At 40.8% G+C, this 26,159-nt stretch overlaps 1 protein-coding gene across 2 annotated transcripts; it reads left to right on the forward strand.

Moving 5' to 3' along the window:
* Positions 1-7,908: 7,908 nt before the first annotated feature.
* On the forward strand, positions 7,909-24,252 carry sgsm3 (small G protein signaling modulator 3). 2 transcript variants are annotated; one of them, XM_050068551.1, is made up of 21 exons: positions 7,909-8,088; positions 13,807-13,896; positions 14,181-14,266; positions 14,576-14,639; positions 15,313-15,524; positions 15,741-15,848; positions 18,853-18,996; positions 19,172-19,367; positions 19,614-19,759; positions 19,984-20,217; positions 20,348-20,530; positions 20,713-20,868; positions 21,006-21,060; positions 21,171-21,220; positions 21,419-21,571; positions 21,671-21,741; positions 22,055-22,103; positions 22,313-22,398; positions 22,605-22,727; positions 23,166-23,226; positions 23,870-24,252. In XM_050068551.1, the coding sequence occupies exons 2-21, from the start codon at positions 13,890-13,892 to the stop codon at positions 23,951-23,953; spliced, it is 2,268 nt and encodes a 755-aa protein (XP_049924508.1). In that variant the 5' UTR covers positions 7,909-8,088; positions 13,807-13,889; the 3' UTR covers positions 23,954-24,252. The 2 variants fall into 2 exon arrangements, with proteins under 2 accessions (XP_049924508.1, XP_049924507.1); XM_050068550.1 differs by having other exon boundaries at positions 7,910-8,088; positions 20,348-20,554.
* Positions 24,253-26,159: the final 1,907 nt, after the last annotated feature.

The raw sequence follows: 26,159 nt of genomic DNA on the forward strand, positions 1-26,159 counted from the left end.
CCTTAGAGATAGGGTAAGGAGCTCGGACATCCGGAGGGAGCTCGGAGTAGAGCCACTGCTCCTTCATGTTGAAAGGCGTCAGTTGAGGTGGTTCAGGCATCTGATCGGGATGCCTCCCGGGGTGCCCCCAGTTAGAGGTGTGCCTGGCATGTCCCACTGGTAGGAGGCCCTGGGGCAGACCCAGAACACGCTGGAGGGATTACATATCTCATCTGGCCTGGGTACCCCTAAGGGTCCCCCAGGAGGAGCTGGAATGTTGCTGGGGAGAGGGACGTCTGGGGTGCTTTGCTTGGCCTGCTGCCCCTGCGGCTCAGCAACGGATAAGCGGATGAAAATGGATGGATGGATGTTTTATTGCAAATTAATCTATCAAGCACAAGCATTAGTGGTGTGTACACTGAACATGCAGGTACTTAAGGCAGAAGCTTGACTGCTGACCTTTAGGACCATAAATGAGAAAGAGACAGATATTCATGCCTGTCAGTTCAATGCTTCCTCCAATCACAATATTGCATATATGTATATATATATATATATATATATATATAAATAGATCAATAGACAGAGTTTGCACATATCCTGGCAAACGCGGAATTGTTTTGGTTTTTATGCATGAACGATTTAATCAGGTTCTTACTCGTCTCAAGTCAATAAATATTATTTTGTTTGACGCAACAATTGGCAACATCAGACATCATTCAGAGCCATCTCAGAGGGGATCAGGTAGATTAGGCAGACTGACACAGTGATTATCCCTGGCGGAGTGTGATAAAGAGAAAAAAGGCTCGGCAACAAATAAAAAAATGAGAAAATGTAGATATAAAAAAGAAACAGCGGGAGAGGTGTTTGTGTGTATGGTAGGTATACGTACAGAGAAAGGGTCTCTATATATATCAGTGTATTATATAAGTATACTCTTATTTACAGTACATAATATTCAGAACTGACATGAACCAAAAACCTGAATGTAAATTGTTTTCGCTGAGACATCAGCAGCAAGAACACTGTGACAAAAGACCATCTGTTGTTTACAACTGCATTACCACTCACACACACACACACACACACACACACACACACAAAGATATGCATTTAGCAGTTTAACATATAACCACTTAATTGACTGATAGTCTTTCTTTTACATTTTCATGATCGTCATGCTTTTTACCCATTAGCGCTTTGTATCGAGCTCTCTTTGCAAAGTGAGTGTATTGTCAAGGCAGAGGAGCCCGTGTGTACTCATTATTATTATAACTGGGATATAAGTCAGCATATGGATCAAGGGCACACTGTTCTTTTATCCTCTTAGCCAGCACTTAGTGACAAATATAAACCACATAGATGTGCGCACACACACATACACACTCACAGAGATGTGGAGACATAAGTCATGCTCTCTATTCCACCCTTATTTTTTTCCCAGAGACCTTTGCTGTCCCCTGAGTCTGTTACTCTTGCTTCCTTTTTTCCTTTCTTTAACAGAGACTAATGGGGGAGATAAAGACAACCTACAGAGGGGCCCTTTCAATGTGTCTCAGTAAATGATGTAATTAGCATACATGTCTTTTTCCGCTACTTTAGAGGGGGCTGTCCCATTCCCTCCCTACTTTGCTGTCTATCTCCAGCTGTTGTATAAATAAAGACAAAATATGCCCCAAAAAAATCATGTTTAAAATAGCTTTAAAAAATCTAAACAATGAATTATTTTGCATTGTTTCTGAATTATGGAAAAGAAAAGAGCAGAAAAGACAAAGAAACAGTGTCACCAGGTCCAAACCTGGTGTTAGTATTCAACATGCATACACCAACCTCAGCACAAAGATTAGGTTGAACTTGGAGTGATAATAACAGCCTCTGTGTGGCCTTTGCCATGCTGCACATCTCCGTCCATAATACACCATCCAGTGAACTGAGGTGGATAAATCTAAACCTAAGACATGCTGCTACACAGCAGAAAATTAGTAACTTTAGCATAACCAGAGGACCTTTTTTTTTTTTTTACTAAAATCTTTTCTTATTAAGTGTGGCTGAGTGTGGCAGCAGCGTAAACAGCAGAGCAGGAGCTCAGCAGTTTGTGAAATGAAAAATAGTAAAGCACGCTGTCACATAAACCCACTGTATTTAATGCTTAGCTGAATATGAAGTCTGCGGAGAAAATGGAAATTTGATGACCTATCCTATAAGACAAAAGTTTCCCAGGATGCCAATATCACAGGGTAATAATTGTGGGCTGTGTGCAACACAAATCCCTGAAGCCAATGTACAATATTATCCTCTGCTAGAATCATGGTTTACATTAAGGGAAGGGAGGCGTCCCCACCCCAAAACAACTGCAGCTTGCAGGGAGGTATGCTACAAACCCAGCTCAGCCTATAACACTCTTAATACTCAGACATGAGCTCTTACTGCATTCTCATTTCAACACTACATAAATGAGCAGCATGAATGCATTGAAATTTAATATCCAGAGAGCAGCAGACAAGCTCAGCCACAACATGTGAATACAGGAGGTGCACTGTTACTCCACATGATGTACATTAGTACTTTTCAACATCATGTGCAATATTATTATTCAATATCATGATCACTTGTGTAGTGCATATCATTCTCTCAATCATGTGCAATACTACTTCTCATTGTTATATTATATCCAATATAACATTATCGGGCGCAGTTTTGTTCTGTTTTTCCACCATTTTAGTTTATTTTTAGTACCTCTTGTACTTACCATACTCCTGTTGTTACTCTATTAGGCACTGGTTTATGCTTTTGCTCCTTGAGAACACCTCTATCCTGTATATTTGTATATTTCGCATGATATTTTCATGCATGAATTATGACTACTTCGGTCAGGATTTTTATTCCTCTTTAGGCATGAGAAACAAAAATTTGAATTTCATTTTTTTTCACATGTGCATTTGGGTGGACAGCATGCATTTAAGTTTTCAACAAAAGAAATATAAACTAATAAACAAAATGTATTATGTGAAACTATAAAAATGTTTTTTCAATGCTGTTAAACTAGAGTGTATATTTTGTATTTATTCTGATAAAATCCAATACTGTTCAATGCCTGAGCAAAAGCGCTGAACCTTGCCTCTGACTCCTCAGCCTCTCTCTCTCTCTTTCTGCACCTCCCCCTCCCTCATTCAGCTCCTTCCTCTTGACTCCTCAACCCCCCACACACCTCCTCCATTAAACTACCAAATCTTGTCAAAATATTGTTTTTGTCACATAAACATTGCATGTTGCATTCTGGTAATATAAATTAATTTATTTAGAGCCCATAAAGTCACTGCAGATGAGGTACTTTGTTGCAGTAATGGTATTAATTGTAGTTAAAATATAGCCAGTGCTGCATGATGTCCAGTTTATCCACTGTAGTGGCAACTACAGCATCAAAACCCATGCATACACAATAAAATGGCTTTTAAATAACTGTGTCCTGTCATGAGAACTATGTGTGAGAGGGTCTATTGTTCTAAAACTGGGCCCGGTAAGTGACTCTGACCCGGGGAACCCACTGGTTGTTCTGGTTGTGAATTGTTAAAATTGTGGGTGCTGTACTTAGTGTTACTGTAATTTGGAGCATTCTCTGGTGCAAGAATTTCCTTCGGGATAAATAAAGTTCTACTGAATTGAATTGAGTGAAAATATATTAATAGGTTAAGGTTTTCTAATATCTATATACATATTCCTAGCTCTCGCTGCATTCTGACATAGATTGAAACACTAATCTGCTAGTTTATGATGGATTGTGATCCATACTATTTTTAGACATGGCTGTCTGAGATAATCTGAGCAGGTCACACACACAGACACTGTAACACACTGAGCAAGGGGTCCTAGGGTTAACAAGCATTACACCCATGGTCATAAATACAAGAGGGGAGGGCCGAGGTTAGAGGGATTTATGAAGCCATAACATCCATCCGTCTGTGTCTATCACTAAGACAAATAATGACTGGCCTCCCACCCAACAAATGGCCGCAGCAGATGGACAGAATGAAGTGGCATAATTGCTGTGCAAACAACATATTACTAGAAGAATATCTGAGGGTTGGTGGCAGTGTCTGCTGTAGTTGTAAACACTGGTTACAAAACTTTGAAGTTTTACAAATTGCTAAACAAGTGATTGCTATAATAGAAACCACACTGTAGTTCTGCTGTTACACTGCAAAACACAGATTTCCTGGTGTAGCAACAGCCCAGTGTTTGTGGTTTCTTGTAGCACTTTGTTAAAGTAGAAATACAAATGTTTTATTACAGTGATGCATTAATGCAGCTCTTTTATATGCTCCAGAGAAAATAGCATCTACAAATTCTGCTGTGGCTTTATGATTACTATCTCTTCCTCTTTGGCTCCGCATTTTATACTTCACATTGTAAATCCATGCTCCCCTGCTCCCCTCTCCTTCATTCCAGCATTCACTACATTGGTCCCTCTTGACCTTCGCCATCATCATCGCACTCACCTCCTTTACATCAACCTCCGGAGTGTGTGTGTTTGCTTGGATGCTCGGTGCATCATTTCCCAAATGACTTGACCTCAGAAAATGATAAAACAAGCTCAGACTGAGAGAATGTAGGATTTGTATACAAGTGCATTAAAGATGTCATGATACTCTTGAGACTCTTGAGATTCTTTTTATCCCTCTCTTTTCCTCCTTGCCCTTGCCACGACCCAGAAGTAAGTTACAAAGGTATTCAAATATCTTTGACTTTGCCCCATTTTGTCAAACTGGTAACACAGGTAAACATGTTTGCCCTCCTTTTTCTCTCTCGGCCCCACACACTATAGATTTAACACAGAATCATAAATAAAAAAGAGCAGCCACTCCCATCACAGCACCCAAGAGAAATCACTTGCCATTGCGATGCGTAGCCTCAGAGCCCCTGCCCTTTACCTTCAATCCTCCTCATCACAGGAGAGATCCTCTGAGACTGGGGGGGAACAGCTGCGTGAAAGCCCCGTGATCCAGCCCGAGAGACCCAGCCTGGCTTAGCCTACCCTGGCCTTATATGCATAAATGATCCCAACGGCAGAGTCCACATCATGCAGGTTACATAAACCTGTGTGCTCCGTGTTGCTTAAAGGGTGCCCCTATGCGTCTCTGTATGACACTGGAGACGTGCAGACTTAATCATGTGCGGCTCAATGATTTCAATTTAGCTCAAATTGGGCCCATGGAAGTATTAGAAGGAGGGCTCACTCGATTTGCACCTCATTGTGATTTTATTATGCATGCTGGGAAAACATAGCACGTACATATGACATAGTACAGATAAATATGCATGCATAAACTAATACGCATGAACAGCACTGATACATGTGGGCACACAGGCCTGTTTTAGTACACATCAGTGCACGCCTGCATGCATGCGCACATGTGGGCACACATTTACATTTATAATATAATCTACTCAAATATGGCCCACATAGAGGGTTAATTGTAAACTGACTGGTGTGATGCAACAGCGCTATCTCCTGTCCTGATGGAACACTGCAGCACTGCAGCAAATTGGCTCAATGTGAACAAGTGGTCCTCTCTCTGTCTTTCGTTCCATCTCTCATCTATCTGATGGCAAGCTGCTGATTCATCTGGATCAATAATCCTTTTCATCTGATCCAATGAACATGTCAATAGCACTTGTGCATGTGTGCTCGTATCTGTGTGCTTGCGAGCTTTTGAGCTGACTAAAAAACCACCCACATATACACCAAGACTGTGAGCCTGAGGTTTCTCTTGCCTCATACGAACAATATAGCAGAAAAATGCCTCTTTCAGCCCACGTCTTCTCTCCTCCCTCTCCCTCTACTTTTCCACTCTGTTTCCCACTGCTTTCTCTTTATTCCTCACCTTACGCTTGCCCTTAATTTTCTTGTGCTTCAGCCACACTCACACACACACACACACACACGCACACACACACACACCCCTGCGTTGAGTCTCTTGCTCATTCTCCTATATTTTTTTGCTCACCCTTATCGCAGCTTTATTCCTCTCCCCTCCCTCCCTCTTTGTTTCTCGATCTCTGTCTGTCTCCTCATTCCTCCCCTGGCATCTCCCTCCTCCTCCCTCTGCCTCTGTCTGACGTCATAGCAACTGCAGTGTAAGATCCAGGGCTTGCTTGACAGTGCCCATCATTCTATCAAAACTGACGAAGACAGCCAGACAGATGAGCACTAGAGGAGGTGGAGCAGAGGGGGAAAGAGGTGGCAGAAAAGGGACTGAACCACACCCACATCACTGTGACATGTAGGGCGAATGCACTAGTGGGGCTATTTGGCCGGCAAGCTGCGGGCAAGGTCGGCTTTAGGCTGCAGCATTTTTAATGATGTGACTCACTCTGGCATGGTGCAGCAAACTGAGCATGCAAGCAATGCAAGAGGGTTAGAGTGAACAGAGGAGCGTCATGCTGATGTGTCACAGGGCAGAGGAGGAGAGAGACTGAGGGAAGGGTATGTGAGGCGAAAGAGATTTTCAACAAAGGACATACTAACTTTTCACCATATGTCTGTGAGTCAGTGGCAAAGGAGCAAGAAGAAGGTGAAGAAGACTGCAGGAACTGAGGGATAAGGTGTAATAGGTTTAAACAGAGCAACACACTAAGTGATTTGCATTCTAAAGGATTATTGACTCCTCAGTCAGGAGCTCTGCAACATGTGTTTTCATGCACACACACACACACACACACACACACACACACAAAGACACACTATCTAATTTTTTCAGAAGAAATTAAAATGCACTCTCTCACTGTGCAAAATTTGCAGGCCCAGCATCAAAGTGCCGGCTCCTGTCACGCATGAATCATCTCATACTTTAAAGAATAGCTGATCACATGGTTCTAATGCCCATTTAGCCTGACTTCTGCTAACTAACGTGAGATAACACAGGGCACTGTCCCCTAAGGTCAGTCTGGACTGCAGGAGCACACCAGACCTCAATTAAAATATCTTATCTTAGGTGTGTTTGTGGGTGAGAGGGTTGGTGGTTGTGTGGAGGTGGAAGATTGAGGCTTGTGGGTGCTGTGATAAGAAACATACTGTGTGCTGTGAGGTCTTACTTTCAGTGGCTGAGCCATGATGAGTATGCCAGTGTGAAAAGGCTTGTGCACTTATTGCACCAGAGACATCTTGTGGAGTAATTGTGTAAAAGCATTATGTTTTAACCATCAGTGGAACCATTTCAGAGGAAATTTGAGGTTTGTCTCAAACTAATTAAAGGAGATACAACTGATCTTCATGTCTTGACTAAAGATTACATAGCACCTTTTTCCACTTTTGTAAATTGTTTTTTAAAAACAACATATTTTCCTCTTTTTTTTTAGTAATTTAATAGGGTAATTGAATTTGTATGGATGGTCTACTAATGCTCAAAATCAAGGATAAGAAAAGAAAGTATGCCACTTTCATGATCTTATTGTTTTAGAAATAATAGGCCTATGTAATAATAATACATTTCAAGTGGAAATCTTTCCAGGAAATGTTTAAGATCATTAAAAAACACAGATTTAATGGTTAACAGCTGTTTCCTCTTATTGCCAGTTCATTAGGGACACGTCCTTTACAAAAAAAGCATGATTTAAGGGGTTAAACGTGTCATTCAAAACAGCAAACACACTCAACAACCAGATAGATGGAGCCAGATTTCCATTAAAATGTGTTGTGTTCGCAATAAAGTGTTCCTAATTTCATCTGACATCATCATGAGCACAATTTTAAATCGCGAGAGTTTCATTTTCCTGCAGGAGTGAATGAGCAAAAAGGACGAGGAAACTAATGAATGAATGGAACAAGCAAACGTCGTGTGCCTACGTCATCCAGTCCTCCGCGGAAGGATATCTTTCAGCGAGACGTGTAGTTCCGGGATGTGGAACTACTTCTCAGGATGGTCAGGAAAGCCCTTTTAAAGGGTGTAAGGATACCACGGAGCTACACGTCGCTAGCAGGTGCATAACGCAGGGGAAATCACAAATACGAGACGAAAGATGGCATAGCATATGGCGTTTGACTCTTTCCAACGACAGAAGACACGTCCGACACAACACGTAACCTTGTGCTTTCGGTAGAATAATGTCACGGTAAGTTATGCTAGCAGGCTGTTGGCCACCATTGTGTGTAACTGTTAGCTTAAAGCGAGAGGTAGCGTGTTTGGCTAACGTTAACAGCTGACAACTCACAGTGGAATCATTAAGGTCTCTGAGACGGGTGAGTTTTATCAATTTATAGGCACAGCTTATTTTTATAGTGCACGTTTGGTGTAGTTTATAACTTAAAGAGAATATAGTCGGCCAAATGTGTTGCCTTTGGAAGGTGTCATTGAAAGTATTGCTCATTTTACAGTCTTTTGACTGCATTTGACGTCAGCTGGGGTTTGACGTAACCACAATTCAGCTAGCTTCATACTGAAAATCACGTTGTGATTTATTATTCTGACGTAATGCACACACACTTGCATACAAGTACGCAGTATACTTTTCATAGCAGCTCATGTGATATTTTGCTTTGGGTCTAATGCAGTGATGTAGTCATAGGTGATGAAGTGGGTGCACTAAGGTAAATGGGTAGGCTACTGAGGAGGAAGTGGACATACTCTCCAAAAAATTCCAGTTGCTTTTCTGCTGATAGGTTGGGACACTGTAAACGGCCAGAAAAAGAGGTGGGTCATACCCTGTAGACCTGCCCACACCCTCCACTGGTCTAATGAGAAACGTGCACAACAGGAGCTTTTCAGCATACAGATGGTGCACATTAAAAACATGTTTGTGGTACACCTTAACATGCATTACTATGTGGTGTGTGTGTAACCACAAATCCAGATGAGTCACTTGTTGCTTTCTGTAATCTAATGTCCTTTGGCTTGTTACAAATAGGGGTGGGAATCACCAGAGGCCCAATGACATGATATTATCATGATGCTTAAGCCACACTATATTATTGTAATTTTAAACATATTGTGGCATGCTTAGTGTTGTGATCAAATATATTGTGATTCACCACAGCTGCAAGGAAATCTTTGTCAACATCTGTATTATCCAACAAGATTAGGTTTTCAGTCTGTTCATCTCACTTCAGTCATTTTTACTGCAGCAAAATGTATCTAGTGGGTCAAAAAAAGCAATCCATTTTATAATTCTCATAGGCTATCAAAAGTTTAATTTTTATTTGCAATATTAATCATTTCTTTAAGTAAAAAAATCAATACTTGTCCATGCACTGACACAATATTGCCACTTAAAAAATATCATGATACTATGGTGTATGAATTCCCCCCCCCCCACCTTTAGTTACAAATAAAGCTGTGGTTCTGTAAATTAGACAGCTTGGCATTGATTAGGAATACAGGTGATGTTGTACCTGCTAGGCTTTGCCTGCCGCACCTCCTTTAGTGCCTTCTGGGTTAGCTGCAGGGTCGTCAGCTGGAATAAACTAAAATTATGAAGAGCTGTACATTGTTTTAAGTACTTCCCCCTGCAGAATATTGTTCCCTTAACTTCCTGGAAAGCATTGATTTAGAAGGGGTTTTACAATATCTTCTTATTCCCCTGCTCTTGTCGAAGCCACATTCCTGTTCACCACGGTGGCACATGCCTCTGTGTGTAACCGAGAGTGTGAATTGATAGATGTGACGTGTGGCTGTGTGTGTGAAAGAGAGACAGACGGAAAGACACAGTCTGCCAAAGAGTACAAAGAACTGTCTATCATAATTCAGCCAAAGCGAACTTGGCAAGGCACGAGCCGGTCCTGTAATTCTCTGACATACATGGCCGTGTAGGTGGGCGTCTTCACGAGAGGGGAACATGAGTCACCATTGTTGTGGCTACTGTGAGAACAACTGAAGGAGGTGTTTGGGAAGGAAGGGGGGGGTGTTGGTGGGCCTAACATGGCAACACAAACTCAATTATCAAAGTAGAGTTGAGAACTTACTCTACTGATGTAAAAGGAAGGGTCTTGCTGTGTGTACACAGGCACACACGTGCTGTGTCTGCGCAGCAGGATGTTACTCTTTGCTTTACCTGCGGCAGGGAGTTGACCGGTTTGTGCAAACACAGGTGAGCACAGCCGCACCTAAACAATGGAAAAGATCTTGTGTCAGAGTAAGAAAGAGAAACATCCCATTATATAGACACAGCCAAAAGTGATTTTAGTGTTTTTTTTCATGGGTGTTTCAAGTAGTTCTATAATCAGTATTGGGTTGGATGATGTGTATTGTAAGATCATATAAATTTGTAACATGTTAGTCCAAATCCAGGTTGCTGTCTCTGCAGTATTTCTGATTGTGTTGGCAATTGTGGAGTGTTGTAAATAAACAATTAGGCCTGCTTTATAGCAATATTGGATTTTTGAGTCAATGTGATAATGTACAGACAGTCCTGTCTGGTCATTTTGTTAATCCATAAACATGTTCTCAATTGACTTTCTACAAAGTTTACTATTGCAATATACTATATATATCTCATATTATTCATATAAAAAGATCTTGATATTGGTGTTGAAAAATTTACACATTTTGATTTACAGTATATCCATTTATTCTTTTTGACAACACCCCAACTGATAAGTGGATTTTTGAGGTAAAACTAATATTGAACTTTGATAGTGAGGATAATAATACATCATGTAATATTTTATTTTACAGAAACAGTTTTGCTAAGGACCCCTCAAAATTTCTTACAAAAAAAAATGTGACTCAGGATGCACTGAGACAGTTAACTTTACAGTTGAACATTAGTAAAAATTTAACATGGTAAATATAATATAATAAAAAATATGTAATTATAAAAACACAACCAGTAGGAATGTGCTGCAATTTCCTATATAGGCCTTTATATAGCTAGCATGATGGTGCAGTGGTTAGCATTGTCGTTTCACAGCAAGGGCATTCTTGGTTCGCACCTAAGGTGCGGGGTTCAAACCCCAGGGTGGGGGAGTCCCTCCTTGCAGAGTTTGCATGTTCTTCCCGTGTCAGCATGGGTTTTCTCCGGGTACTCCAGCTTCCTCCCACAGTCCAAAGACATGCAGGTTAGGTTGGGGACTCTAAATTGTCCGTAGGTGTGAATGTGAGTGTGAATGGTTGTTTGTCTCTATGTGTCAGCCCTGTGATAGTCTGGTGACCCCACCTCTCGCTCAATGTCAGCTGGGATACGCTCCAAAATGAATGAATGCCTAAATATAGCCAATATGAAGTATCTGTGGTAGCCCAGTGGCTGCAATTAATATTGGTTGGCCTCTATTCTTGACATTAAGTTGTTAATGGGCGACTCTGTTTACTCCAGGTTAACCTCAACCACAGTAACAGCTAATGCCTACAGCTAGCTACTTACTATTACATTGTAAACAACCTAGTTGTATACAAGTTTGCAGTAAGGATCATATCTTAGTTTAACTCTGAAAATAAGGATTCAAAATTAAAGTTTTTCTAGAAATCACTTGGTCTTTACAATGTAAACAAGACAAGTAGCACATCGCCACATTTGACACACTGAAACCAGCGTTTGTAGCCTTTTTTAAAAAAAAAATATTTAAACAATTGACCATCAAAATAGTTGCTGATTATATTTATGTTATTAACTGATTAATGAATCAACCAATCGTGTCTGGTCAAACTTTTGCTTCCTTCTGCAGCAGAAATTTGCAGTTAGGTTCGTCAATATGTGCAACAGTTTGCAGAAGGGGCTCAGTCGTGTTGGTTTTCTTGGCAGGTGATTAAACTGTTTGTGTTCTTGTAAGGGAGTCGCTCCAAAATCCCAGTACTCCCCTGAGCTACACACAGAGCTAGCCTGAAAGTACTTGGCCATCCTCCAAACCTCAAATTGATTTCTCATCTCTCTTAAGTCCTAAATCCCTCTTCAGATGCTGCAAGCCTGCTGCTGGAATAAATCATTTTGGCAGGGTGTTTGCATGCTGGTGAGCCTCTTTTGCAGGTTACGGTTGTTGGGCTGTTGTGTCTGCCCGTGTATGATTGTGTGTGGTGTATCGGTGCTCACGTTCCAAATGGTGTCTCCTCTTAGGATACTTCATATGAGCCTGATAGCACGATGTCATGACCTTAGTAGCATCCAAATTCCTCTTCCCTTACTTTACTGCTTTATTGACTCAGAATCTGAGTTTTGTGCAAATAATTGGAAGTGACTATCCAATAATCAGGGGATTTGTGATTATTCTGTGTGCTCAAAACATATTTGGACAGCAGCATATTTGTTGTATGTATATCAGATCTGGATTATTTGGCTTGGACTTCCAGTTTTAATGTGTTTATATGCAGCATGAAATGGTGATTGGAGTGTATAATAGCCTGTAGACCAATAGGCTGAGCTGAAATTGAACAAAAAGAAAATCCAGTGACACTCTAGTTTTTCAATTTTATTATTATGTTGAAAAAACTGTCGGTGGCATATCTGCTGAACTTTTGCACACAGAAGAAAAAAGATGAAGAGTACGAATCTGCTGTCGCCGGTGTGTTTTATTTTTAGTCATCCGTTTCAGATATTCTCCAAGCATTGGCTGACTGATGCACTTGAGATACTCGTTTTTTTAAAGGTGACATAACTGGAACAAAAATTGCGAGCACTCTGGATGGCTGAACAATAGCCAGAGCTTTGATGTCACCATCAGAAGAGATATGGTGATTGGCTCGGCAGTGCTGTAAATGGTTATATTTCCTACTTCCTGTTTGTTCGCTTCATTATTTATGTAATAGAGCTGCAACGATTAGTCGACTAATCGATGACTAATCGACTATTAAAATAATCAGTGACTATTTTAGTAGTTGACTAATCGGTTTGGGTCATTTTTCATAGAAAAGTACTATTAAAGTACCCCAAAACACTCTTATTACAGCTTCTTACGGTCAAATATTGGCAGCTTTTGGGGTCTGGGAGAGACAGACCGACATTTTTCAACATTTTAACACATTTTTCAATAAAATGATTAGTCAACTTATTGAAGAAATAATCGACAGATTAGTCGACAATGAAAATAATCGTTAGTTGCAGCCCCATTATGTAATTGCAGTTCTAATTAGTTACAGAGTGTTTTCCAAATGAGTCATTGGAATACTAGGAGACACTTTTCTGTCAGCTTTGTCTACAAGAAAACTAGTTTTTAAAGTAGATGTGATACAATAAAAACATACACACAATAGAAGCAGGCTATCCAATACAGAGCCTAGCAAATTAAAATAACTACCTACCTATTTTCATGATTATCTATTAATAAACTAGCCAGTAGAACAGCATGCAAAGTTGTCAGAGCCCTTGTAAGTTTACAGCCATTTTCAGAGCTGCTCCACAGTTGGGCTGAGTAGTTATCTAAGAAAACTACCACATATGTGATGCATAAGACCTTCCCAAGTAAAAGTAGGATAACATCCTCAAAGAGAAAAAGCTGAATTCTCACAGAATGTCTGTTAATTTAGCCTCTGGACCTTTTAACTGTTTAAAAACAGAGCAGCAACACACAAAGTTAAATAAAGCAATTAGCCTCTGGTAAGTGCAGCAGTCATATGGCCATGACAAGAGACACAAGAATGTCCTCCCTTCTCTCTCTCACTTGCGATAATTGTGTCAAGCCTCTGAATCTCTCCCATTAGTAATGCTTGAAGAGGAAACACTGCTGTGTTATGGAATAATTGGACTTGAGCTTGGACTATTGTGGAGGTACTTGCATAATTTTTGAAAAATAGTAATGATGGTTACAGCACAGGGGCAGGTTTAGAGAAAATTAACTGTTATAAGTTGAAATCAATGACGGGATTGAACCACCAACCTTTTCTCTTCCTCTGTTTGTCCTTTTTACAGAGTGGGTGCTATCTGCTGACCTCCTTCCTCCAGAGTGACTGTGGTGTTTGCGTATAGAAGCCATTCACTCTAATACCAACAAAATGTCAGGTAAAAGACTTGTATACATTTTATGCAAAAGGCTCTCAATTTAAGGGGATCTTTGTACATTTGTTTCTGGTTATCAGAGAAACGTATTCACGTCCACAAATACACGCTGACGTTGGAGTGCTGAAATTACATGAGTCATGGCATTACTCATTACTCTTTACTTTGGATACATCTTGATATCTCATTTGTGGGTTTAACCGTCTTGGTTATTCTCGAAACTCCACGCATCATATTTTCTGTTTAAGGACCAGTTTTTCTGATTTCTGTATCCGTCTCTGTTTTAGGTACTTACACACCAGCCCCTGGTGGGCCGTTCTCTGCTCTCACCCCAAGCATGTGGCCTCAGGACATTTTGGCCAAGTACCATCAGGTAAGATATGACTTCATGTGGTGTTTATGTGCAAACCCTAAGAATCTGTGACATTAAATAGAGACTGAAGACAGCGACTATTCTGGAGCGAGGGGAGAAAATAAAATAACAAGCTACGATGACTCATCTGAATTGCGTGACAGAATATAAGAGACCAGAATGCCTCAGGAGCTCCATGTGACACTGACACCTGATGTGTTGTGTTAACTGGTGTTTAAGACGCTAAGAAAAGCTGCTGTGGCCATCGTCGGCAGGGCCTGTCACAGTCTCCTTTCCTCTGCTAATGACATGCATGTTGTGTCTCTGTAGAAGGAGCCCTCAGAACAGCCTGAACTCCAATATGACGAGTTTGGCTTCAGAGTGGACACTGAAGGTAATGTGTTCACTCACGTTGACACATGCAAACATGCCCACTTCTTCTTGATTCACTCTATTTTTTCCACACTGGTAAAGTTCCTTCATCCCAGTTATGAAGCAGAAATGGAAATCTCCATATCTTTGGACAGTAGCTGCATTATGCACACAGACTAAGGGCATGTGATCTCAGAGTTATGACTTTATTTTTCTTGCTTTAGGCTGGGAAAATATTTTGTGCCACTTTTGTACCACAGTGTTTTGTACATTATTAAAGGTCTGTTCTAGTGTAGTGGTTCAGAAGGCTGTTTCCTGTCCTTTAAATTATCTTAAATATTGTGTAGCAGCAGTATATTCTCCGCATTCAGCTGGTTGTTGATGTATTCATGTTGGTTGTTGTTTTTGCCTAATAGTAATCATGCACGTAATAAACAATCAGCTGGAGTACAGTGTGTCTCCCATTAAGGGAGTTCTATTTTTGGCTTTGTTATTTAACCACTTGTCTCTTATTCAGACACATTTCCCCGCACTCCCCTCCTTCCCCTTTCCTACCACGTCACTGTCATGCATGATTCCATTACATTTTATAACACCTCCCCTCGAGAGGTGAAATTGGGGTTTACTTAGGTTAATATTTTGTAAACAAAGAACACGAACCACGTATCTTGACATATTACTCTCTTCTCACTCAGACGATGGGAAGCCCACGTCCTGGCTGGGCTCCGAAGGCTCACCCCAGCGTGAAGACCCCCAGCAGCGATTGCGCTGGCAAGCCCACCTGGAGTTCACCCACAACCACACGGTGGGCGATTTGACCTGGGAGCTCATTGATCCCGTCCTCCCACGCTCTGAGCGCCTGCGTTCCCTGGTGCTCGGTGGCATACCTCACAGCATGAGGCCACAGGTAAGCAGACCCGCTCAGCATGAGGGAACATTTTGTGTCATTGAGTAGGAGTGGTACACATTGGGCTGAAATACTGCCCATGATAGCTAGTCAGTTTCTTTTTATAAATAAATAAGTTAAAAAATAAAAGTTAAATTTGTGGCTACGCTTGCATTTCATATTTACATTTTTTTGTTATCTACAAAGTCACAGAATAGCACTTATTTTGTTTGTTAGCTATGGATGCGTCTGGCTGGAGCTCTGCAGAAGAAGAGGACCTCGGAGATCACTTACAGAGAAATCATTAAGAACAGCTCCAATGACGACACCAGCACAGCTAAACAGGTAAAAATCCCACACTGCTGTACACATAACCAAACACAGTCCCATAGCAGAATTCCAACCAAGCATTGTACTTCTTGAGAACATGCATCCATAATTGGTTGATTAATCAATTAATAATTAGAAACAGCTATTAAATGGAATCAAAGAATCTTTCCTGGCATATGTATGTATTATACACCTGTGCATTTTGATTCATTAAATGTTGCACAGCCCCAAAATACATGAATGAAGCAGCTATTAATCTGCTGTAGACCTATAGAGGGGTATACACATGGTGCCACAGTTCAGGGAAGATGAAACAGTCAGCTTTTACCATGTTGCATTCACGTCTATCCTGCAGTTGACTGCACAGTCAGGTCTAGTAAGAATTTAGGTGTAAGTTGTGTTTGTTTTGGCAGCCAGCTGTGCTGTCACATGAAGGTGATAGTGGTGCAACTTTATAGTTATTTTTGTCCCTCACTAAGATACAAATAGACAGATGAGGAAGGTGATGGATCAGGCGCTACCATGGTGTTATACAGTTAATACTATAAAGTCGAGGATGATTTTAAGACCCAGTTAATTGAAATAAAAATACCCTAGAGATTCAATCTTAGATAACAGGTTAGCACATTTCTTTTTCCTTCTTTCTTTATTCCGATCTCCATTAGCACCAGCATAAGCTTTCTCTATTCTGCCTGGGATCCACACACATACAGTCACACACACTATAACCACAAACAGACAAACACATTAAACCAAACACAGAATTATAAGTCAGTCACAGCTCCTTTTTCTCTGCTTCTTCTTTCAAACAAATATCAATTCCTAATAAACATAAATTCTTGTCTGAATGACATTCTGTGCTTTCACACATTTAATTCCGAGAAAATAGGGAACTAAAATGCATTTCTCATTATCTACCCAGGGGAATTTCCCTTTCACCTTGGTGTACTTTTTTATTCCTTACACCTTTTTCATAGTTTACACACACAATTCAATTATGGTTCCTGAAATGTTTGGAGATAGTGTTTTTGCAAAGTTTTGAATGCATATTTAATGTTCTCTAAAACACTATGCACCAGAAATGAATTTCACTTTACTGTGGCTGTGTACACAACAGTTTTCTCTATCATACTTTTTCTTGCTTCAGGGGTCCGTTTCACAAAGCAGGTTTAGTGAAAACTCAGAGTCTGTTAACCCTGAAATGAGGGAAACTCTGAGTTTTCCGTTTCAAAAAGGGAGGTAACTCAAACCAGAGAAAGAGGTGTAACTCTAACCTGTTTCAGAGAGAGAGGTAACTTAAGCTCTCGGTCAGTTACCGTAGTAACAGACTCTATGAACCTAACCTGGTCGGGACCAGGTTTTTCTCAACGAACCTCGAGTTTCTCTCTGTCTCCGCCCTCTTTCAGAGCCACACACTCCATTTGATTTCCTCATTCATTCAGTCAGCAGGCGAGTTTTGGCGTAGCCTAGTTCTGCCGTCTGTCTTTTAAAAAAATCATTTAAAAAATCAGAGTCAGTATATTAGAAGTCCATTAGGCACAGTAGGTGGCGACTTTTTTCACTAACATGGCAAGTCCTTTTGATAACGATCCCGTGGATGAAGGTGCAGCATTACTGCGCAGAGAATTAAATATTCGTCGGGAGATGGTTATCAGACCGCGCATAGATGTTCTAGCATTTCCACACAATTATCTTTTTGAGCTGTACCGTTTCACGTCACAGTCCATCATCTACATACACAACCTAATCCGTCCTTACATTTGCAACATTACCAATCGTAGTCATGCTCTCACATCCCAGCAGATATTGTGTGTTGCGCTGCGTTTCTTTGCAAATGGAAGTTTTTTGTACAATGTCGGAGATGCTGAGCACTTGAGTAAGGCAACTGTATGCAGGGCGGTCAGAAAAGTGTGCTCGTTTTACGGGCATCTGCCTTCTTTCTGTTGGCTGAGTAGAAGTCTGTGTTAGTTTAAATAGGCTTAATTATTTAACAGAACATGATATAGATGAGAAGACATTTATGTGTGTGAAAACAGCATTATGTTGGGAGTAAAACAACTGCACAGTGAAACAGCCACTTAATATTTACTTTACAATGTATAATAATAATAATAATAATAACAGCCACTTAATATTTACTTTACAATGTATAATAATAATAATAATAATAATACATTTTATTTATACAGCGCTTTTACAGCTCTCAAAGACGCTTTACATTTAAAACCAAAGAAAAGAAGTACATACATGTAAGTGCAAAGACATAAACAGAAGACAAGGACAATATAAAACAACAAGGTGCAAAAGCATAGTGCAAAACAAAGAAAAAGTATAGTGTGATCAAAATGAGGTACCCCCATGAGATTATGCCGAGGTCTTACCTGTTTGAACAATGTTTTTATATTTCATCATAAGCTGCTGCCAAGTGCGCTTCTCCCCTGCGGGATTGCACCTAAATGAAATAAATTAATAGGCTACCATTCAAGCAGTCTTCCCCTGTAATATTATTGTGATTGCGAAGGACTACATATGAGCGCATTAAGATTTCTAATTCTAGTGGGGTGAAAAACGCAGCCCTCCTCTTCCCCGTTGCCCCGGTGACTCGTCGAATCGGGGCTCCATTGATGCTGGCTTTTTATAGTTGTGGTGCACGCGCTTAACTCCAGGTGAAACTACTCCGAGTTGATTAAACTGATTCAAATCAGCTGTTCTGGAACCAGAAACTCAAGAGTTTCCTATCTCAGAGTAGATCAACTCAGAGTTCAGGATTAGACTCAGAGTTTGTTGAACCTGCTTTGTGAAACGGACCCCTGGTCGCATGAACCTTCTTTCAGTTGTTTGTGTTTGTGGTTACAAACTGAGAGAATAACCTTTCACATAATACCTTTGTTGATCGTGTCACTGGTACATTTCTGAATAATTTAACAAGGCATTAACAGAAGTGATTGTGAGGTCTTTATTGCCTTTTTTCCTGCTACTATGTTTTGTAATCATGATGCGATCATTCTTTGTCCCTCAGATAGAGAAGGACTTGTTACGGACCATGCCAACCAATGCATGTTTCTGCAGTCTGACCAGCGTTGGAGTGCCGAGGCTAAGACGTGTACTGAGAGGCCTGGCCTGGCTCTACCCAGACATTGGGTACTGTCAGGGCACTGGCATGGTGAGAACACGCACATACAGTACCTCATGTTGCCACAAACAACTACATTACACCAGCCAGCTGAATACATGTACATCCATACACATCCTTGTGTTTTGCTTTGTCTTTCTTCTCACCTTTTCCATCTTCACTGCTTACTGTTTCACTGCCCTCACACCTGCCTTGATCCCTCCAGGTGGTTTCCTGTCTGCTGCTCTTTCTCGAGGAAGAGGATGTGATGTGGATGATGTGTGCCCTGATCGAAGACCTCCTTCCTCCATCCTACTTCTCCTCCACTCTGCTGGGCGTCCAAACTGACCAGAGGGTTCTCCGCCAGCTCATTGTTCAGTACCTGCCAGCCCTCGACCGTCTTCTGCAGGAGCATGACATAGGTAAGGATGGGTGTTACTAGGAAAGATGGTGCGAGTGTGGTGTGTGGCATCAGAGAGGCAACAGGGGCTTTCAGTTAATACATTTCAGCCTTCTGTTGTGCAGTTTATAAACAAACAAATAGAACTGTTCGATGAAACTAGCAAATGTTGTTGGTGACAAATCATCCTCTGATACAGTTAATGTGAAAGTATTTATAACCTGTATGTAGCATACAGCATGTAATCCCCTCCCTGTTCTACATCCAGAGTTGTCGCTGATCACACTGCATTGGTTCCTGACTTCATTTGCCAGTGTGGTGGACATCCGTCTGCTCCTCAGGATCTGGGACCTGCTCTTCTACCAGGGCTCATTGGTGCTCTTCCAGGTCACACTGGGCATGCTCAAGATCAAGGTATATTCACTATTCAGTTATTTTATTAGTTTAGTCACTCCATGTGTTTTCTACGTTAGAAGATGATGATAGTTTCTGTTTATCCAAAGGTCATGTTACAGCGACTATGCCAACAATTACACACTACCACAGCCAGAAACCATGCCATGCCAACTATTCACTGCCTACTCCTACTATTTACAAAAACTGTATTAATCCTTGTGAAATTTACTCCCCGACCCCAGGAGGAGGAGCTCGTATCATCAGAGAACTCTGCGTCTATTTTTAATACTCTATCAGACTTGCCAAGTCAGCTGAGAGATGGGCCTGCAGTTCTCGGGGAGGCTATGAGGCTAGCAGGGACGCTATCCCAGGAAACACTGGAAGCCCACCGGCACAAGCACCTAGCCTACATCCTAAATGAACAGGCGCAGCTCAACAATGGAAACAACACAACACTCAACACCAATCTCAACAAGGTCAGTCGTTGTAGCTTTTTCAAAGTCAGTGTGCTGAAATATAACATATATTACTATATTACATATATATGTTTTTACTTTAGAAATGTAAAAAATAATAATAATTTATCATGTGTTTGAATGTGTTCAGGTGGTGAGGAGACAATCCCTGCGCAGGAAGTCCACCCTGAGCTCCCTGCTGTTTGGGGAGGATGAGGCAGAGGCCCTGAAATCCAAGAACATTAAGCAGACAGAGCTGGTGGCAGCCTTGCGGGAGGCCATCGCCCGCACTGCAGAGCACTTTCACTGTCTGGACCCACGTCATTCCAGCACTGTGAGTTCACACACTGCAGCACAGGTAAAGTGTCATTTATGCCCTTGTTGTGGATTATGAATCAACCTCCTTAATTTCCTGGCATGTCAGAATTTAATATTGTAATACCATCATATTGTAGCATTCAGTATAGATTCCTCAATCCTTTTCATTCACTCTGTCCCCTCCCATCTTGTCTCTAGGACCTGACTCCCGACTACTCCATGGAGAGCCACCAGCGAGATCATGAAAACTTTCTTGTGGTGTCTCGCAACCGACGGAGGCGGGCGAAGGCTTTACTGGACTTTGAGCGACATGATGATGATGAATTAGGCTTCAGGAAGAATGACATCATCACTGTGAGTCATGACTTGCACAGAAGTGCACAGACAACACTCGGCTTCTTGTTTCCAACCATGTACCCACACTGTACTTACTCTTTACATACCCCCTTACCTCTCAATCTAACAGCTGTATTTTTCTTTTTCTCTTTCAGATCATCTCACAGAAAGATGAACACTGTTGGGTCGGAGAGCTCAACGGCCTTAGAGGTGTGTCCCTTGTCTCATCAACACCCACTGTTGCCCTCTGAATAATTGATTATGCTATAATCTGTCTGACAGCTCATTTAACATACATTCTCTGCGGCTCTTTGTAACAGGATGGTTTCCAGCAAAGTTTGTGGAGATCCTAGATGAGAGAAGCAAAGAGGTATGGAAGCAGTATAATATCATCATAATTAGGATTAAGTGTCTGTGCTGACTTTGATTTTACAGCAGATGAACCTTTAAATATTTAATTCATGTAACATTTGTCAGTTTATATGTTTGTTTTCTTCCCCTTTCAGTATCTTGGATATTAATTAATGGTGTCCTTACCAATGTTTTTTGTTTGTGTGTCTGTCCCCAGTACTCATTAGCAGGTGATGACTCAGTGACAGAGGCAGTCACAGACCTGGCCAGGGGCACGCTGTGTCCGGCCCTAAAGGCCATCTTTCAGCACGGTCTCAAGAAACCATCTATACTGGGAGGGCCTTGTCATCCTTGGTTATTCATAGAAGAGGTAGGAGAGTTTTTCTTTGAATGGCACCTCATTGCACGAAGCCGTTGTATCAGATTCACCATAGCTTTTATCATTCTTTGTCTTCTTGTTTTCTCTCAGGCGGCCAGTAGAGAAGTAGAGAGGGACTTTAACTCCGTCTATTCCAGACTGGTGCTGTGTAAAACTTACAGGTAAAACTGTCCTTATGTTGTTTGTTAAAATGTCTGCTCATGTGATCCTTTTAATATGGCTTTGAGGGATTATATTCACATGGAAGTGTTTTTGAGGACTGGATCATCCAGACACTTTCATCAGCAAGAAAGTGTGATGAGGCTTTGAGACACGTCTGGTTTAAAACACAAACAAACTTGGGATCTGAAACAAATGAGATATTTACTCAGTAAGAACTGAAATGTGTTTTGGCAGTGAAGTGAGGATCCACTTTTAAGGTATACGCCTGCAACATTTTAAGGTAACAAGTCCTCCCTCTCTGATATTTACCAGGTTAGATGAAGATGGGAAAGTTCTAACGCCAGAGGAGCTGCTGTACAGAGTGAGTAAGCATTTACTCAGAGGACTTAAGTAAAACATTTTAGATTATAGTTTGGACATGAGAAGTTTGTTCTAGCTTTCAACAATAAGAAACCATAATAATTCTTGAAAGTAGTGTTGTGTGGTGAGGCCTAGCCATGTCTTTAAAATCAGCCTGCAGGAATGAATGTTAGTAGAAGTGTGTGAGCGCCCTCTGTCTGCTCTTCCTAGGCGGTGCAGTCAGTCAACATGAGCCACGACACAGCACACGCACAGATGGATGTCAAGTTTAGATCTCTTGTCTGCGTCGGACTAAAGTGAGTTTTCAAGAGCGATACACACACACACACACACACACACACACATACACAAGCAGAAAATAAATCGTCACAGTTACTCTGAACATGTTATCAAACAGCAAAGGCTTAAATATGTGCTCATTATGATTTTACACACACACACACACACACACACACACACACCCTCAGGCTGCTTGATTCTTAATGTGTGTCTGCCCCTCCAGTGAGCAGGTGCTGCACCTGTGGTTGGAGGTGTTGTGTTCCAGCATGGCTGCTGTAGAGAAATGGTATCATCCATGGTCGTTCCTTCGCAGTCCTGGATGGGTACAGATCAAGTGTGAGCTCAGGTATGAAACACTGAAAAACTGCAGCCAGTTTTGACTTTATCTTACATTTAGAGATCATTAAAATCTCAGACAGCACATTGAAAGTGGTTAACTGTGGGAACTTTGGGGTGCCCTGTAGCTCAGTAGTTAGAGCAGGCACTGTCCTTGCTGCAGTGGCTTTGAGTTCGAATCCAGTCCATAGCTCTCTCTACCTGTTTCATGTTTCAAACTGTCTTGCCATTAAAGGGACAAAGCCACTCCAAAACAAAAGATCTAAAAAAAAAATAAAAAAAAAGAACTGTGGAAACTTTGACCAAAGAGAGACTAAATTGAATAAGCTGCTGCCTTGGTGCTGACTTCCTGATGTTGGCTGGCAATATTAACCCTGCGAATCAATATAGACAGATAATCTGACTAATCAAACAAATAATGACTGTTGTATGTTTGTCGTCTCCTCAGGGTCCTATCAAAGTTTGCCTTCAGCCTCTCCCAAGACTGTGAGCTACCTGACAAGAAAGAGGTGAGTCAAGGAGATAAACCACAGCCTCCTCATATAGAGCAGTAGTAAGCAAGTCTTACTATTCAAAGACAATGTATTAGTATTCAGGGGAGAAAAACTGTATGACTTTATGCTGTTTCAGAAATCTGCAATTCTGAAAGCAGAAGTTATGGATGTGCTGGTTCAGCATCACCTCTTTAGTTGGGACCTCTAGGTAACATGTCACATGTGAGACTGTACATGCTTTAGTGTAGCCATTAGGGACTAGTTTACTTATCTGCTGGTGTGAGACTGCTACCCTACCACACAAATCAACTCACTCTGTAGTTCCCTTCCTTACCCTAATGTACCTTTTTTTTTATTTGAGCTTTTGAAAAAGTGAAGTAACATTTCTAATGATCGCTTCATGTTGCTTATGTCCCTCCAGTACTTCTCACTGCCTTAGATTCTCTGCTGTTACAGTTATTAATCTCCATGGATCAGCTCGATCTGTAAATCCCTTCTGGCCAGACTTCAGTCACGTTGTTAGCAGCACTCAAAGTGCACTCTTTAAAGCTGCCAATTGCTGTTTGGTCACATGTCTAATATAATTAAACTGCCCTCTCTGGTGTAGTGTTTACTTTGTATTCAGGTAAAAGCTTTTAACATTTCCTTTCTCTTCCAGGAAAAGGAGCAGAGGCCGCTGAAAGAGGGAGTGCAGGATATGTTGGTGAAACATCACCTCTTCAGCTGGGACATTGATGGATAGACCCAAGCACAACATGGCTGAATCCCTCCCTGTCCCGCGTGTCTGTGTATATTTGATGTCTCTACCTGTTTCTTACAGACTGTCAGTTATAAATTAGACACTGTTGTCTGCTACAGTAAGTGACTACTTCACAGACTCCATCTGTCACGTCACCGTTCAGCATTGGACTAAGGTTGACGAGGTTGTATGTGCTGAGGCATGTGTGCATTAAGGTGCATACTTTATTTTAACTCAGCCCCAGTGTAGGAGGCTGCACTACATGGATATATATATATATATATATATATATATATATATATATANGTCGTCTGTACCCATGGGACTGGAGCACTCACTGTGTCCTAACAGTAATTATTTCTTCAGTACTTACTGCTCTGGCCACTGAGTGCATGTGTTGTGCAGGAGTGAGACGTACAGTCCGTTTGTTTCACACCGACTGTGTGTGTGTGTAAAACACAGCAGCAGGTCATCACCACGACAAACACTGGGCGTTTAACACGGTCCTAAACGCCACACTACCCTGTATATTCCCAAATATCAAGACCAAAACAGAACATTCCTGAAAACGGAGCTGTAGAGTTACAAATTATTTTTTGAGAGGAATGCTTCTTACCTCAATATCATGAACTCCACAAGATATTTCATTAAACACTGATGTTGCACATGCCGAGTAAAGCCTTTTCAAATTGTGATACAAGACCATGGCTTTGTGTGCTACCTAAACACTGGTAGTAAACAGTCTGCACTTGTATGACATAATGTAAATGACGCAGATAAATACTTTTTGTGTTACAATCTATAGTAAATAAATGTTACATATTTGTAATGTTTTTGTATATAAAGTAAACACTTTGCTTGTGACTAAATGTGCCCTGGAGAGTTAAAACGATTCAACATATTCTGACCTGTAACTGATTTCCAAACTGACCTTTAGTTCTGACTTTAAGCTGCAAATACATGAGAAAACACAGCATTGTCTGTTTATTTATTCAAACTGTTGATCATTCTTGATAATGGTAGACTGTAATGGTAACTGTAACTTGAGAAGGTTAATATGCTAATTTAAGTTGTGAAATATTTTCCTGCGCATCACAAAATATACTTTTCTGATGGCAAATATTTCGTTGTATAGGATATGACTGCCAAGCTAAACAGATCTTGCAGGTGCTACACTTCAAACTGTCCTGTAATTTCAGCTGAGAATCTTGTTGGACTTCCATTGTTAACTGTAACTTCCCCATGTGCAGGAAACGCAATCAAGTTGGTCTTACATGATGGTAGCTGGTGTAGTCTGTGTAAATCACTTTGTAATGATTGTAAAAAATCACAATTGAAATACACAAGTATATTCTGCTGTCTACTCAAAGACAATCAGGTTAATAGTTGCTGCTTTGCATCTGTAACGTGACACTGATGAGACAAAGACTACTCAACAACACTCTTTAAGCTTAAGTGAGTTACAGTATATTGGAGAAAAAGAACACTAAACAAAATACAAACCATCCACTCTCTTGTTAAATTATTTTAAGATATTTTCTTCACTCCTAACAAATAAAATACATAGTATAGTATTTAGTATAAATAGTATTTTTTTTATAATTTTTACAAGTATTTCACCCATAAAATTACCATTTGTGTATCAATTACATTTGCTTGTTCATTTCAATTTGTGAAGTGAACGCATGCCTCCACCTTGAACTGAGAATCCAAAAAAAGTAAAGCATTCTTTGTGAATCTAAGTCATTGGGGACCAAGTTTAACAACAGAAAAAACTATATCAAAACATTCATTTACAAACCCTGGTACACCTCGTGCAGTGTTATCAAAATCTCATCTATCCAGTCATATGCTCAGTACTTCCCAAAGACATACATTTCTGCTAAAACCTCACAATTTGAAACACTCCCACATACGAGTTGCACGCCCTGAGCATACCTGAGCACGCTACTTGGCTGTGCATGACACTGTCTGTACTGATGTGTTTTAAATCATAATCTTCTGTTGAAAACACATGTTTGGGAACCTTTGAGCGTACGACTGGATGAATGAGACTTGGATTATACTGCACGAGTTGTGTGAGTTTGTAAATGGATGTTTTTATATAGTTTTGCTGTTAAACACAGTCCCATTCAATCCAAAGGTAACTCATGGAAACTGATATAGAAATGGTCATTATGCCAGTGAAGTATTCCTTTAAGATGTTTAA

Source organism: Epinephelus moara, chromosome 18, assembly GCF_006386435.1.
Source record: "Epinephelus moara isolate mb chromosome 18, YSFRI_EMoa_1.0, whole genome shotgun sequence".
Taxonomy (NCBI): Eukaryota; Metazoa; Chordata; class Actinopteri; order Perciformes; family Serranidae; genus Epinephelus; species Epinephelus moara.